The sequence below is a fragment of the Hevea brasiliensis genome, chromosome 10 (genome assembly GCF_030052815.1).
Source record: "Hevea brasiliensis isolate MT/VB/25A 57/8 chromosome 10, ASM3005281v1, whole genome shotgun sequence".
Lineage (NCBI taxonomy): Eukaryota > Viridiplantae > Streptophyta > Magnoliopsida > Malpighiales > Euphorbiaceae > Hevea > Hevea brasiliensis.
In genome coordinates, this window is record NC_079502.1 from 80454314 (window position 1) to 80470223 (window position 15910).

Here is a 15910-nt window from a genome sequence, read left to right on the forward strand (position 1 = left end):
TTATAAGATACCAACAACAGTTTTGAAGTTTTATATACTGAAAAAATATTCTTATAAATTTAAGATAATTATAAAATTAATTATGTCACTTGAAATAAATAATTCTTTCTTATACATTGATGGAGAATTCTGCAAACAGTTAACATTATTTTTTTCATTTGAACAAATAAGCACATGGTGACAGCAACCATATTTTCTAAATTTAATTTTGGATATAATAAATAATAAGTTGTAGATTTAATTAAAAAAAAAAGAAATTAAAATTTTATATATACCTGCATTTAGAATTTAATTTTAATTTAAAAAAGAAAAAGACTTTTTCCCCTAATTTTCCATGTGTATAAATTATTAATTATCACAAAAAAGTAATATTTATTATTACAGGGCTTTTTAATCATTTTACCTATAATAATATTTTAAATAATAATTTTAATTAAGCACATAATATATTTTTATTTTATTACTAAATAAATAAATTAGTTTTTAAAATATTAATTTTGTAGTATGCACTTTTTAAAATGTTAATAACAATAATATCAAATAAACTCTAATAGAAGATGAGGCTTAAAAATTTAAAATAATTTATTTATAATTTTAAATTTTAATAATTAATTTAAAAGCATTTTAATAAAAATAATTTTTTAAATTAATAATTAGTTATTAGCCATTAACAAATGATAATTAGTGGCTAAGGGCTGGATTAATGAATACAATGATAGTAATAGTGATAGTGATGATAATTTGTTTTATATTAAGTTTTTTGTAAAATTATATTTAGCTGTTGCTGTTAATATGTTAAATGACTAATAAGGGTATATATCATATAATTTATTTTATTATTTAAATAAATATAAAATTATAAATTTAGTACATTATATTATTTATTTTATTATTAAATTAAATATATAATTATTAAATTAATACATTATATTATTTAAATAAATATATAATCATTAATCTTTTATATTATATCATTTATTTTATTATTAAAATAAGAAAATAATTATTTTTTAAGATAATTAAATAATTTTAAAAATATAGATAAAATAATAAAATAATTATTATTATTATTAGAAAAATTTATAATTAATTTTAAGTTTTTGTATATAAATAAATATTTTATATTTTATGTTATTAATAAAAAATATTTTAACAAAGTTGAAATATATTAATTAAAATATTAAAATTACAAATAAAAAAAATAAAAATATTAATAATATTAATTTTTAAGTTAAATAAAAAAGGATAATATGTTCAAAATAAAAAATAAAACCAAATCAGCTATCAGCTGATGAGAAATAGCTCTAAAAATAGAGCTGATACAAACTGCAGCTGATGGGTATCATATCAGTTATCCATCAGCTATAAACTCTATTTTTTTAAAATTATCAAACATCATAATTTACTTATTTGAGTGTCTATCAATTATCAACTACACCCAATAAATAAACTAAACACCCCCTTAAAAATGTTAAGCCCAATGACTTCAGCTTTTACCCTTCTTTATACATGCCAACTAATCCACAAATATAAAAAGGTTAGGACAATAAAGAAAACTGTCATTTATATTCATAAAAGGTTGAGTTGTCAAAAATCAATCAAGCTCAAGGTTAAGTTCATGCAAACAATCAATTTAATTGTTGTCCTTAAACAACTCAAATAATTGCATTGCTGAGTTGTCTTGACTTCAATACATTTTAGCGTAGCCACACATTAGGTACATCAGATAAGAGCACAAATATTAGGTATGTGCACCTAAGGATGTGTTTGATGGAGGTGAATAAGAGGTAATTATTAATTTTATAATTATTAATTTTATGATTTTTAATATTTTATTTATATTGTTTAAATATATAAAATGATTAAGTTAATTTTTTATTTCATTAATATTATATTTCTTTAAGGGATTAAATGTTAATCTTAAAAATTAAGTTAATAGTTATTCTATTTGATATGTTTAGTAAATAATTAAAAATAATTGTAAATATTAGAAAAAATAATTATTAATCTATACTATTAAAGATTAACATTTAATCATTCGATAAAGTATAAATATTAATAAGGTAAAAAATTAATCTAGTCTTTTTAAGTATTTAAATAATATTAATAAAGGGTTTAAAGTTAGAAGGATAATAATTACTCTTTATTAACCTTATACTAAACACCCTATATTAAAATATAATAATAAATATTTAATCTTTAATTTTTTAATCTTCTACCAAACACATACACGTGTTTATCTAAATATACTTGTAACTTATCTCACACATGTTCTATACTTGACTTGGATTTTTTTTAAATATTTTTTGGGTTGTAATTCTTACTAGTTGTTTATTTTATTTAAAAAAAATTATAAATATAGTATATATATCACAAGTAAAACTATTAAAAAAATTTAATTCAATGATGTTATAGTTGTCTTCTCTGATATCTCAATTTAAGTCTCAATAGAACTAATTATATATATATATAATAAAACAATTAAAGAATTCTAAGGTGAGTAATTGGTTTGCAAGTTAATTTATTTCTCTTTTTATTAGCTAGGATAAAAGTATGGAATCATACAAATAATTTTATCATTTACAAATTATTTTAATTTAAAGATGGATGATATATTTATAATAAAATTAAAATGATAAATTTATGATAATACATAAAAATTATTATGTAATACCAACTCTGTAATTAAAAAATAATTGAAAAATATCAACAAAAATATTAATTAATGTAACTTGACATCAACAATTGAACCAAAAGCTTAATTTAATATTTTTAATACCTTGAGATTTCAAGCCTAAAATTAGTTTTTTTAGTCAAAAGATAATATTTTAAATGCTATTGAAAAAATAATTTTAAAAGAAATGGTTTACTATTTTAGTATTTTAATAACTAAAATTTATCAAAATTTAATTTTAAATGATTTTTAATACATTTAAAAAATATTTTTCTCAATTATAATTTTAACAAGCAATGTCAAAATAGATCCTTAATTAAATAATTGCTTTTCATATAATTTAGAAGTTAAAATACTATACATTTTGTGAATTGGAATAATTAGACATGAAAGAAGTTGGGTTTAAAAGAGTATTTGTTTTCTAAATTTTAGTAATATCAGCCTTACCAAATCCAATATTATATGCATTGACCTTTGTTAATAGTAAGAAATATTTTGTTTATAAGTGATAACTCTATTTTTCTTTGAATATTACTATATTTATTTTGTAGAAGACAATATTGTATATGTAAAAAAAAATAATTTTAATAAAATAAGTTATTTTTCCAAATTACATGTTCAACCGATAATATTTATATATTTTTAAAAATTACCAAAAAATAATTGGGATAACAATGTATAAAGTAATTGCAAAAATTATTTTATTCAAATTTAAATCTAATTAGTATTTTCAATATTTTAACTTATTTTAAATTCGATTAAAATTTATTATAAATTGCTTAAATTTGTCTCAAATTTAATTATTTTTTATTTAAATAATACTAGAATCTATTTAATTTTAATATTTTAATTAATAATTTACATATGATATATTTTTTATTAATAGTTTTATATTAAAATTTAATAATTATGTAAAATATTTAAATTTTATTTATTTGAGATATAACACATAAAAATTTATAAATATTATAAAAAAATATATTTATAGTTAATTAATTATTTATATAATTAGGTTTGAATATTGGTACATAATAACACATAAAACATGAATCTAATATGGATGATATTTTCTAAATTTAAATAATGTCAAACCCATTGTATATATATTATTTGCATCCGTTTTAATATCTGACTCATTGCTCATGTGAAAAATAGAATGATAAAATTTGGAAAAATTGTTATTTACCCTTTTTATTTTATAAAATTAATTATTTAATCTTTTTATTTTGATAAATTTATTAATTAATTTCTACTTTTTATATACTTTTTAGTCACTTAATCAAATTTAAATTAAGTTTTCAATTAATTAATATCTTAAAAAATATATATTATCAAATATTAAAATATATATTAATTAATATATTATCAGACTGAATAATTCAAGAATTAAAAATAAAAAACTATTAAATTACCAATTAAAATATTAAAGAAATTAAATAGTAAATAAAATAAAAATATATTTATCAATTAATATATTTTTTAAAATAAAAATTAAATAATTAATTTTATTAAAATATAAAAATTAAATAATAATTTTATATAAAAATTCACTAAACCCGAAAATTGTCGGATCCAAAAGAAATAACCAGATCTAACCCAAAGGTGAGACGGAAGTCAAATACACTGAAACATTCAAATTAATCCGTACAATTTTTCATTGGAAGTTAAAAAATACTTATTTTACATAAATACCCTCCTTCACATAAAATTATCGCGAGAAATTAATAATTAAAAGAGCTTGTAAGTAGGATCTCTCTTTTTCTTGTGTTTGGTTACTGAATAAATTCAACTGTTACTACGCGTTTTCGCTTTCTTTTGCTCTTTTCTGTTTCTCACTCCTAATATTTTCTTTCACTTTCACACCCGATCTGTGATTTTTAATTCAGGTGAAGGAGAACGAAAGAAAAAATAAAAACCCATCTGCCAATGAAAGTAACAATAACCACGATAACTAGAAAAAATCGAAAGACCTAGCCTTTTTTTTTCTTTTCTCGAAAGAAAGAGAAAATTTAATAGGAAAGAGGCGAAGGGGACAAGACAACTACTCCGGTGGGGGGCACAGAGCAGCGCCACCGTCACATTCTGGGGCCCACCACAAATTACTTTTTATAATTATTATTCTCTTTTTTTGGGTTTTTTTTTTTTTCTTGATTAGATACACGCATTACATTGCATTTCTTGATCCATCTGTGATCTGTCTCCTCCTCTCTCTTTCTCTCTCTCTCTCTCTCTAAAAGACCAACCCACATCTTCACTCATTTCATTGCCTCAAGATTGAGACCAGCCAGGATACAGAGAGGAGCGAGACTTTGCTTTTCCAGGCTTTTGAAAACAACATTAAAGCAACAGAAACCCTGCAAAGAATCAGCTATTCTGTTTATTCCTTTCCCTATATCTGGGTTTTGCGACTGGATACAAAGGTGGAGTCTTTTCAGAGAAATGAAACTGTGGAGGATTCAGTTCTGAGTCGGGTTCTCTCGATTTGAAGAGAGAACTGGATTTTTTTTTTTTGATTTGGTGTGCTAACTGAACCAGTCATGAACACTGGGGGTCGACTTATTGCTGGGTCTCACAACAGGAATGAGTTTGTTCTGATAAATGCTGATGAGAATGGAAGAGTAAGAGTTTTACAAACCCCTGCATTCTGGTTTTGGTTTATTGCTTCATTCTCGATAGAACCTATCTGCTCATTTTGCTGGATCTGGGTTTATTAAAGCTTTCTTTTCATAACTTTAGCTTTCTTTTCCTCTGATTTGGAGTGTCATGCTCACAGATTTAGTGATTTCTTTCCGTTGGTTATCTTTTCTAGGATTAGTATGCTTCTTTCAGTTTTTTTTTTTTTTAAATGTTAATAGATGCACATTTTCCTTAAAATTTATTGCCTTTTCATGGAATTTCCTTACTCTTTTCCTGGTGAATCATTTCAGACTTTTTTGCCACACAAATGTGTCAAGATTGGAATTGTTTGTTTGAAAAAAAAAACCCCGCTTTTGGAAGTAAATTGCTTATTTTTGAGCCTCTTTGAAATATGCTATTGTTTTCTAGATTTTCAGTTCTTATGATTTGTAAATTTATAGTAATTTTCTACGGTTTTATAAAATCTATATTTAGATTCTGATTCTATGTAAATGTTGGCACAATTTATAAGGAGAATCCAATAATTTCGTTAAATTATGATTAAATTTGGTGTTTGTTGTGAGATAATTGAAAATGCTGTGGTATTTTCTGCATAGATTTAGAAAGCTTTAGAGAAGGTTATTGATGAATTAGCATATAAAAAACATCTTGCAACCTCTTCTTCTTCTGGATCTTACATAAATTCAATTGATCTAAATTTTGCTAGAAAATTGAGAATTGTTGTGTCTGAAACCCTCTCTCTCTCTCTCTCTCTCTCTCTCTCTCTCACACACACACACACACACACACACACACACACACACACACACACACACACACATGGATGAATGCGCACAGAATCACACACTGGCACGGATGGAGGGACTACTAGGTTGTTTGCATATGGCAAAAAGATTTAGTGAAGATGTGGCAGAAGGGAATTAAATTTTAGTTTTCAGTCCATAAAAATTGTGACCGACATACAGGGAAGGGAAGTCAAAATCAAACTACTAGTGAAATTCTGTGAATGCCAAATAAAGATGGCACATTGGCTTGTATAAATGAATTCTTATGAGAAATTTAGGAGTTTATGCAAATGCAATGAATTCAAACCTTTTCCTATTTGTCTGTTCTTTTGGTGATTTTTTAGCGGCAAACTCCTCCATTATTTGTGGTGTTCATTTCTCTTTTTTCACTTGCCAATGATGTTCAATTGCAGATGGACTAATTTTATTGTTTTTGTATGCAGATAAAGTCAGTGCAGGAACTGAGTGGACAGGTTTGTCAGATATGTGGGGATGAGATCGAGATCACTGTGGATGGAGAGCCATTTGTTGCCTGCAATGAATGTGCTTTCCCAGTGTGCAGGCCTTGCTATGAGTATGAGAGAAGAGAGGGAAATCAAGCCTGCCCTCAGTGCAAAACCAGATACAAGCGCATTAAAGGTTAGAATTCAACTCGATTTTTGTATGTAATGGTTTAGCTTACACCTCTTATTTTAACTTTAATTGTTGATGTAAATGTTAGGTAGTCCTAGGGTTGATGGTGATGAGGAAGAAGATGATATTGATGATTTGGAGCATGAGTTTGATTATGGAAACTTTGATGGCCTGGGTCCAGAACAAGTTGCAGAAGCAATGCTCTCTGCACGCCTTAATACTGGGCTTGCTTCTCATTCTAGTGTGTCTGGAATTCCCGCACACTCAGAACTTGATTCTTCTCCCCTTAGCTCTAAAATTCCACTTTTGACATATGGCGAGGAGGTAAATCAGATGACCATTCATATCTGTACATGCTTTAATATTCACTCAAGTGTTCTGATGATTGCTTACCTTATTCTTCTGTTTTAGGATGCTGAAATTTCTTCCGACCAACATGCTCTTATTGTGCCCCCATACATGGTTCATGGAAACAGAGTTCACCCGATGCCTTATTCTGATCCATCAATACCCTGTAAGTCATTTGTTAATACTCTGTTTGCATATCATTCTTCTTTTTTATTTTTCTATTTATCCAGAGAATATAAAGTTCATGTTTTTGATGTTGTAGTGCAACCTAGACCTATGGTTCCTAAGAAAGACATAGCTGTTTATGGGTATGGGAGTGTTGCTTGGAAAGATAGAATGGAAGATTGGAAGAAAAGGCAGAGTGAAAAGCTTCAGGTGGTCAAGCATGAAGGAGGAAACGGTGGTGGAAACTTTGATGGACATGAATTGGATGATCCTGATTTGCCCATGTAAGTTACAGCTGAAAGCTTCTCTTTTTCCCGTTCTTTTATGCTATTTGGTTATTTTGCTCCATACTTGTTGTTCTGCTCTTGAGTCGGTGACCCCTTATGCCTGGAGAAGATGATGCGTAATGAGATAGTTTGAACAAATGAAGATATCTATTAGGTGCTGTTGAGGATGTTACTTGTATAAAAAGCAGCTGCTAAGCATAAACATTGTATTTCATGCAACAGAAAGGACTTTGGTCAGATCTTCTTCAGGGAAAAAACTTTATGAAAAGTGCACAATGATGTGATTGTTTGTGCTGCACATATAGAAGACTGAATCATTAAAGGTGATATATAGAAACTCAACTGCTATGATTTAGGTTTCTTCAACCACTAATTCCTACTGTCAAGAAAACAAGTGAAATCAGAAGGGAAGACAATTCTGCAATAGGATTTTAGATTTATTTCTTCCTCGCAGACCTTGTGGCCTGTGAGAGAATGCTAACCAGTAGCGGGGAAGGTTTGGTGTGAGGGCTTGTTTCTGCCAGCAATTTTCTGCTACAGTTACATGCCTCTTAACTACTACATATAAGAATTTGAACATCTAAATGTAGTAATGACATAAGTGCAAGTATGTGCCCCTATTTAGCCAAGAACACCTAATGATCAGTAACCTTAGAAGCTAGTTGATTGCTCAGTGTCCTTGCAGATTACCCTCTTGTAACCCAAGAAAGAAAAAAAGACTGCTTGTGTAGTAGCATTTAGATGACTATGGAAAGCTGGGGTAGGTTTAAAGTGGGATTTGGACACTTAAAAAGACACATATACCCCATCTTAACTAGTTTGAGATTAAAGTTTGATGGTGGTTATTGTTGTTATGTGGACTGCAAAAAAAGGTTTGATTTTGGGAAATCACTTGTAAGCTTAAATCTTGACTGCTGGTAGGGCGGGTATGGTTCTGTTCGGTTCGATATTTGGGAAGAACTGGAACCGCACTAAACTTCGATTATTTTCTTTTTCGTCGGAATTGGAACCTAAGTTGCTTAGAATTGAACCAAACTGAAAATTTAAGTTTGGTGCTTTGCTTGTGGCTGTGGTCTTAGTTCTCAAAAAGAATTTTTATTCAATTGCTGCAGTGGAGATATGAACCTGGATAACTATGGTGGACTTTAAAGTTAGTTGCCATTTGAACTACACCAGAGCTCTTTGTGTGTGTGTGTGTGTGTGTGTGTGTAATATACCAAAATTATTTGTTTATTAACTTAAATTATATTACATTAGTATAAAATAATTAATAATTAATAATTGGGATTTCTACTTGCACTGCAAGTCGAACCCATGACAATTGCAAACGAAGATGAAATTTTTTTCACTTTGCCAAATTGTGGCCGATTAAAGATTGGTGCTATTAATATATTTTGTGTTAACTTGAATTATTTAATTATTTTCCTATCTTATTATTTTTTTTATATCTCGAAAGTATATAACAAGTTTTTCTATTTATTGTGCTATATTAAAATTTTATTCTAAGTTTTGTTTCATTATAAAATTATATCATTATTTAAAATCTAAAAATTCAATTTAAAAATTTAAATTATTTTTTAGAAAGGAATTTACATATTGAAATTTACTAGATTTATTTTTAATAATTATTTATAATATATATCAAACTACTAATTGTAATAATGCACTAATTTTCATTTTTTATTGAATAAATTTATTTAACACGGTCATTCAATTTATAGTTTTATTTCGTTACTAATTTATTTAATTTTACGACATAATAGATTTAATCACTTAATTTAATAATTCATTTAATTATGTAATTTAACATGTGTTCAAGATTTCTAATAATTGTTTCATAATATCATATCTTTAATTATAATAAATTCTAACTAGAAGATAATTAAAATTGAATGGATTTATTACATCTATAATTATAGATTATTAAAAGAATAAAAGAGAATAAGAAATTATGTAAGTTCTAAATAGATTTGTTATACATTATGTACAAGTGTAATTATATATAATTAATTAATTATATTCAAATTGTATAATGTATATAAAGGATACTGAAAATATATATGTATAAAATTGGTTTTGGCTTTGGTGTGTTGATTTTGTAAGGTTTAGTTTTGGTTATTGGTAAAGCTTCAAAACCATACCAAGACAGTAAAATAAGTACGTTTTGGTATGGTTCCTACATTTTCGATTATTTTTCAGTTCAGGAGAACTAATAACAGTGTACACCCCTAGTCTTTAGTGTGAAGCTGTACTATTTTTATTGTAGGTACTTAGGGTTAATTGTGTTGTGAATTTTTAATTTATCGTCGTGGATGCTTACCAACAGTATATCACTTTTTCCTTGAACTCCTAATAGATTCCTTTGTGCTGAGTTTCACCTCCTGCGAGATCTAATTTTTAACTGTAAGATGTTGCCTTTTAAGACCTTGAATGCCATAGCATATAGGTCCTGTATAAACTTAGGATTTATGTAAATTTCATTTGAAAGTTTCTCTTTTATAATGATCCCTTTCATTTATTTATTTGTTTGTTTCTTTATCTGTTTCATTTATTTAGAATTTTTACATTCTTTCTTGATGTACTTTGTCAGGATGGATGAAGGCAGACAGCCACTTTCAAGGAAGTTACCCATACCATCAAGCAAGATAAGCCCATACAGATTGATAATCATTCTCCGCCTTGTAATTCTTGGCTTGTTTTTCCACTATAGAATTCTCCACCCAGTCAATGATGCCTATGGTTTGTGGTTGACATCAGTAATATGCGAAATATGGTTTGCAGTATCATGGATTCTTGATCAGTTTCCAAAATGGTACCCTATAGAGCGAGAAACATACCTTGATCGGCTGTCACTAAGGTATATGGAGCCAGCCCATTTAGTTTTATGTGTGAGATATTCTCATAATTTGTCTTGGTTCCATTCTATTTTTCCCTACATTTAACTCCTACTTTGTCTTGGGTCCATTCTATTTTTCCCTACATTTAACTCCTACTCCCTGTTTTGTTTATGGGATTTGTGAATCTAATGCCTTAAAGTTGTGCCTCCATTTTCAGGTATGAAAAAGAAGGAAAGCCATCTGAATTGGCTAGTGTAGATATATTTGTGAGTACTGTTGATCCATTGAAAGAGCCCCCACTGATCACTGCAAACACTGTTCTCTCGATACTTGCGGTTGATTATCCTGTGGATAAGGTTGCGTGCTATGTGTCAGACGATGGTGCTGCCATGCTGACATTTGAGGCACTCTCTGAGACATCTGAATTTGCAAGGAAATGGGTTCCTTTCTGTAAGAAATTTAATATTGAGCCCCGAGCACCTGAGTGGTATTTTTCTCAGAAGATTGACTATTTGAAAAATAAAGTCCACCCATCTTTTGTGAGGGAGAGGCGTGCAATGAAGGTTGGTGACTGTCATGAAGACTAACAGTATAATGATTTAAGTAATTTGAAATTGGCATTATATCTAGTTTAGAAAAATATAGTCAGATGCTTTTGTTATCTTTTTTTTTCTTTATTATTTTTATTATTATTATTTCAAAACATGATTCACCCAAATTTATGCTAATGATATTACTTCATTGAATTATTTTATCATTGCAGAGAGAATACGAAGAATTCAAAGTTCGGATAAATGGACTGGTTGCCACTGCACAGAAAGTTCCAGAAGATGGTTGGACAATGCAGGATGGAACTCCATGGCCTGGCAACAATGTACGAGATCATCCTGGCATGATACAGGTGAGACCATATATCTTTCTAGAAAGCATGGACTGTTCTCTTGATAGTCTATTACTGAAGTCATGTTAAACTGTGAACAGTCCTTTGCCCTTGATAAGTGTACAATGTAATTTTTTTTTCTTTTTGACATTGTTGATGACCACTTGTTGTTCATTTAGCATGTTTGTGACACAACATGGATGGTGATGATCCTGTTCACCAAAAAATGTTATCTTGCTTTACAGGTCTTCCTTGGTCATAGTGGTGTCCGTGATGTGGAAGGGAATGAGTTACCTCGTTTGGTTTACGTTTCTCGTGAGAAGAGACCAGGTTTTGAACACCATAAAAAGGCTGGGGCTATGAATGCTCTGGTAAGGCTCAAACTTTTACACTTTCAATGCCTTTGGTTGCTTTTCTGGTTTCTTTAATATGCTCTTTCTAACAATCATGAACTAATTGTTTGTTTGTTATCATTGCTGCAGGTTCGGGTGTCTGCAGTTCTGTCAAATGCTCCTTATCTTTTGAATGTTGATTGTGATCACTATATTAACAATAGCAAAGCTCTTAGGGAAGCTATGTGTTTCATGATGGATCCAACATCAGGAAAGAAAGTTTGCTATGTGCAGTTTCCTCAAAGATTTGATGGTATTGATCGTCATGATAGATACTCAAATCGGAATGTTGTATTCTTCGATGTATGTATATTTTGCTTCTATTCTTTTTTTTTTTTCCTGCTCTTTGGAAATTTTCATTTTAATTAGTATTCTGGGAAAAAGAAAAACTAATTTTCCAATTGAAAACAGATCAACATGAAAGGATTAGATGGTTTGCAAGGACCGATATATGTTGGAACTGGGTGTGTTTTTCGAAGGCAGGCACTTTATGGTTATGATGCACCTGTCAAGAAGAAGCCCCCTGGTAAGACCTGCAACTGTTGGCCAAAATGGTGCTGCCTCTTCTGTGGATCCAGAAAGAACAAGAAATCGAAGCCAAAGAAGGAGAAGAAAAAGAAGTCGAACAGGGAAGCATCAAAGCAGATACACGCTCTGGAAAATATTGAAGAAGGAATTGAAGGTGTAGATTTCTTCTTGCTATGACACTATTTATACCATGCTCAATTCTTTAAAAAATTTGTTAAGTCAATAAAATTGTGTTGCTTTTGCAGATTCAACTACTGAAAAATCTTCAGAAACATCCCAAATGAAATTGGAGAAGAAGTTTGGACAGTCTCCAGTGTTTGTGGCTTCCACTATTTTGGAGAATGGTGGAGTTCCTCAAGATGCCAGTCCTGCATCACTGTTGAGAGAAGCTATCCAAGTTATCAGCTGTGGTTATGAAGATAAAACAGAATGGGGAAAGGAAGTAAGTGAAAAACAAGAAACTTATGAGTTCTAAAACTTACATAAGCAAGTTCCACTGTACACAAGTGTCAATATGATCTTTGTGTTGAATCAGGTTGGCTGGATATATGGCTCTGTGACTGAGGATATCCTGACAGGATTCAAGATGCACTGCCATGGATGGCGGTCTGTGTACTGCATACCTAAGCGGCCTGCATTTAAGGGTTCAGCTCCTATTAATCTGTCAGATCGTCTTCACCAGGTTCTTCGGTGGGCCCTTGGGTCTGTTGAAATTTTCTTGAGCAGACATTGTCCTATTTGGTATGGCTATGGGGGTGGATTGAATTGGTTGGAACGATTTTCCTACATAAATTCAGTTGTATATCCTTGGACATCCATTCCCCTGCTTGTTTACTGTACCCTACCAGCTATCTGCCTTCTCACTGGGAAATTTATTGTGCCTGAGGTAATACACGTCTCTTAGATTGTTATTCATTTTAAAAAATTTGTAGATACTGATTTTTGGAATGATCTTTTTTCTTCATGGATTTCTGAAAGGGAAAGTGATATGAACTATTTTCCCACTTGATTTTGTGCTTTTAAGCATTGCAAACTAAACCGTGCATATCTGTATGGGTGCTATTATGTGGATTGATTAATGTGTTTCGTGGACTTGTTACATTAATTTAGGTTAATTGTAGCCTATTGTTCATCAACATACAAATCTTTTTTGGAAGATTCAAAAAGCATGTATTATTATGAGCAAACAATTTATTTTTATGAAGGTTATTTTGATAAACTGCTGATTAGGTCCCTTCATATGTGGTTGTTCTAAGAGCCTGAAAGGCCGACTCTTTCATTCGTACTACTTGGCTATCTAGCCTTTTTGCTTAACTTACTCAGGGTTTTTGTGTTAATACAGATTAGCAACTATGCCAGTATTGTATTCATGGCACTCTTCATATCTATAGCTGCAACTGGTATCCTTGAGATGCAGTGGGGTGGCGTCGGTATAGATGACTGGTGGAGAAATGAGCAGTTTTGGGTGATTGGAGGCGTTTCATCACATCTCTTTGCTCTGTTCCAGGGTTTGCTCAAGGTGCTGGCTGGTGTGAACACAAATTTCACTGTCACTTCAAAAGGAGCTGATGATGGGGAATTTTCAGAGCTTTACCTATTCAAGTGGACATCAATGTTAATCCCTCCCACAACTTTGTTGATCATGAACATAGTTGGAGTTGTGGTTGGCATCTCTGATGCTATCAACAATGGCTACGATTCATGGGGTCCTTTGTTTGGTAGGCTATTTTTTGCCTTATGGGTGATTATCCACCTCTACCCCTTCCTCAAGGGGCTGCTTGGGAAACAAGATCGTATGCCCACCATTATTCTGGTATGGTCAATTCTGCTGGCTTCAATATTAACTCTTATGTGGGTCCGAATAAACCCATTCGTGTCGAAAGATGGCCCTGTGCTGGAAGTTTGTGGGTTGAATTGTGACTAAGATACATGAATAAAGCCTGAAAACTAGGTTCAGTGGAGATATAGGAAATTGGTTCTGGAGTTGCAGTCAGGAAGTCATTTGACAAATGTGCAATGTGATAATGTTATGGCCAAGGTGAAATTTTTGTGGGAAAAAAGGTTCTAGTTTGGGGGTGTAGATACTGTGGGTTGGGTATGACACTATTTTTTTTACAGGGTTTTTAAAATTAATTCTTTTATTAAATTGCTGTGGGTTCTAGGGGTTTTTGTTCTTCTCATGTGAGTTTTATGTATTTCTAAGAGAGCATGGAATCATAAATTATTCCCTTGTCAATGTGGGGATTCTTGTAAGTGTCTCAGAACCACTTCACGTCCTTCTGTTTTATTGTTTCTCCATCTGGACAATTGGACATTTATGTGCCTAATTTGGAGCTGCAAATGCTATCCAATTTTATCTCCTTTTCTTAGCTATAATATTGCTGTTCTTCTTTTCCCCTTCTTTTTCAAATTGGTTTCCCTTGGTTTCAGCAGCTTCATATCTTTGTGAAATTTTCCTCATTGAAGATAAAGAATGCTTGTGAATTTTGGGCATTTAACTTGCAAGACAGAAATGACAAAAATCGATAGAAAATGCATGTATTATATATTGAAGGTAAAATGAGAGATGATTGTTTAAGATGGTTTGAACATGTATCATGCTGAGAATCAAATGCCTCGGTACGAGTATGAGAATGTGATAGCAGGGGAAGAACTTAGGGGAAAGGATGAGAAAAGAAAAAGGAAAGCTTAAGATACTGTGAAGGACCTAGTGCTTAACAGAACTGAATGGTGAAATTGATCTAACTAATGTGAGTTTAAGTGCCTGTTTAACATTGAATTGTAAGGCTCAAATTACTTTTTTAAATAATAATATCATTTTAATGCCGTTAAGAAAAATAATATAAAGAAATTTTTATTAAATTAAATTTTAAATTATTTTTTAATATTTTTTAACTAACATATTTAAAAAAAATTTTTCTTAACAGTACTTTTAATAATAATGCTAAACAGATCTTAGAATATAATTATTGCCACTAAAAATAAAGAATGGTCAAAGATAATGTACTTAAAATGCTCTAATAGTATCTAAATTCATTTAGATTTATATATTTTAACCGACAATGTCAATAAAATTGTAATTTTTATTAATATTTATATTTTTAAAATATTATAATTTTATAAAATATTTAAATTTTATTTATTTAAAATATATTATATAAAAAATTTCGAACTCAAACTTTTAAAATAAAACTTAATTGAATTTAATTGTATATTATATAAAAAATTTATCAATATTATTATAAAAAATATATATTATATATTTAATTAATTATTTATATAAATAAATTTAATAATAAATATTCAATACATAAAATTGAAATACAACGCTAATATTTTTCATTAATCTAAACTCGTTTTAAGAAAATTATCGAATATATTATAAAATCCGACCGTTGCCATTCCAAAATCGCGTCTGTCTCAATGCTTGTGACGCAGAAAGTCCAACCCATTTACTTCGAAAAAGAAAAATTCCGAAATATCTATAAAAAAAAAAAAAAAAACTTTAGCCTTACATCAGCATAGCCACCTTGCTACGTCCTACACTTTCTCAAGCCGACCGTTGAGTCAATGGAACATGCAAAATCTAGCGCTTAGATACGAAAATGTGAAGGCAAGATTCTGGTACCGCAGCTTTAAATTTCATTTGAGATAAATTATTTGTAGTAAAAAAAAATGAATTTTCATAAAATTATATTTATTTTTATTTTTATAAAAATAAAATTTTTTAAATTAATAAAAAAA

At 29.5% G+C, this 15910-nt stretch overlaps 1 protein-coding gene across 1 annotated transcript; it reads left to right on the forward strand.

The window, feature by feature from the left end:
- The first annotated feature begins 4832 nt into the window (after positions 1-4832).
- On the forward strand, positions 4833-14542 carry LOC110662076 (cellulose synthase A catalytic subunit 2 [UDP-forming]). The gene is made up of 14 exons (XM_021820947.2): positions 4833-5292; positions 6540-6735; positions 6818-7053; positions 7141-7243; positions 7340-7526; positions 10120-10386; positions 10584-10929; positions 11130-11267; positions 11492-11617; positions 11729-11941; positions 12050-12320; positions 12412-12608; positions 12702-13052; positions 13509-14542. The coding sequence occupies exons 1-14, from the start codon at positions 5212-5214 to the stop codon at positions 14088-14090; spliced, it is 3294 nt and encodes a 1097-aa protein (XP_021676639.2). The 5' UTR covers positions 4833-5211; the 3' UTR covers positions 14091-14542.
- The last annotated feature ends 1368 nt before the right edge of the window (positions 14543-15910 follow it).

Excerpts from the sequence above, each read along its gene's own strand:
- LOC110662076 (XM_021820947.2), top strand. The coding sequence starts at position 5,212 with ATGAACACTGGGGGTCGACTTATTGCTGGGTCTCACAACAGGAATGAG. Across the intron at positions 7,244-7,339 it reads TTCTGATCCATCAATACCCT|TGCAACCTAGACCTATGGTT; the intron begins GTAAGTCATTTG and ends TTGATGTTGTAG. Across the intron at positions 11,942-12,049 it reads GGAATGTTGTATTCTTCGAT|ATCAACATGAAAGGATTAGA; the intron begins GTATGTATATTT and ends AATTGAAAACAG.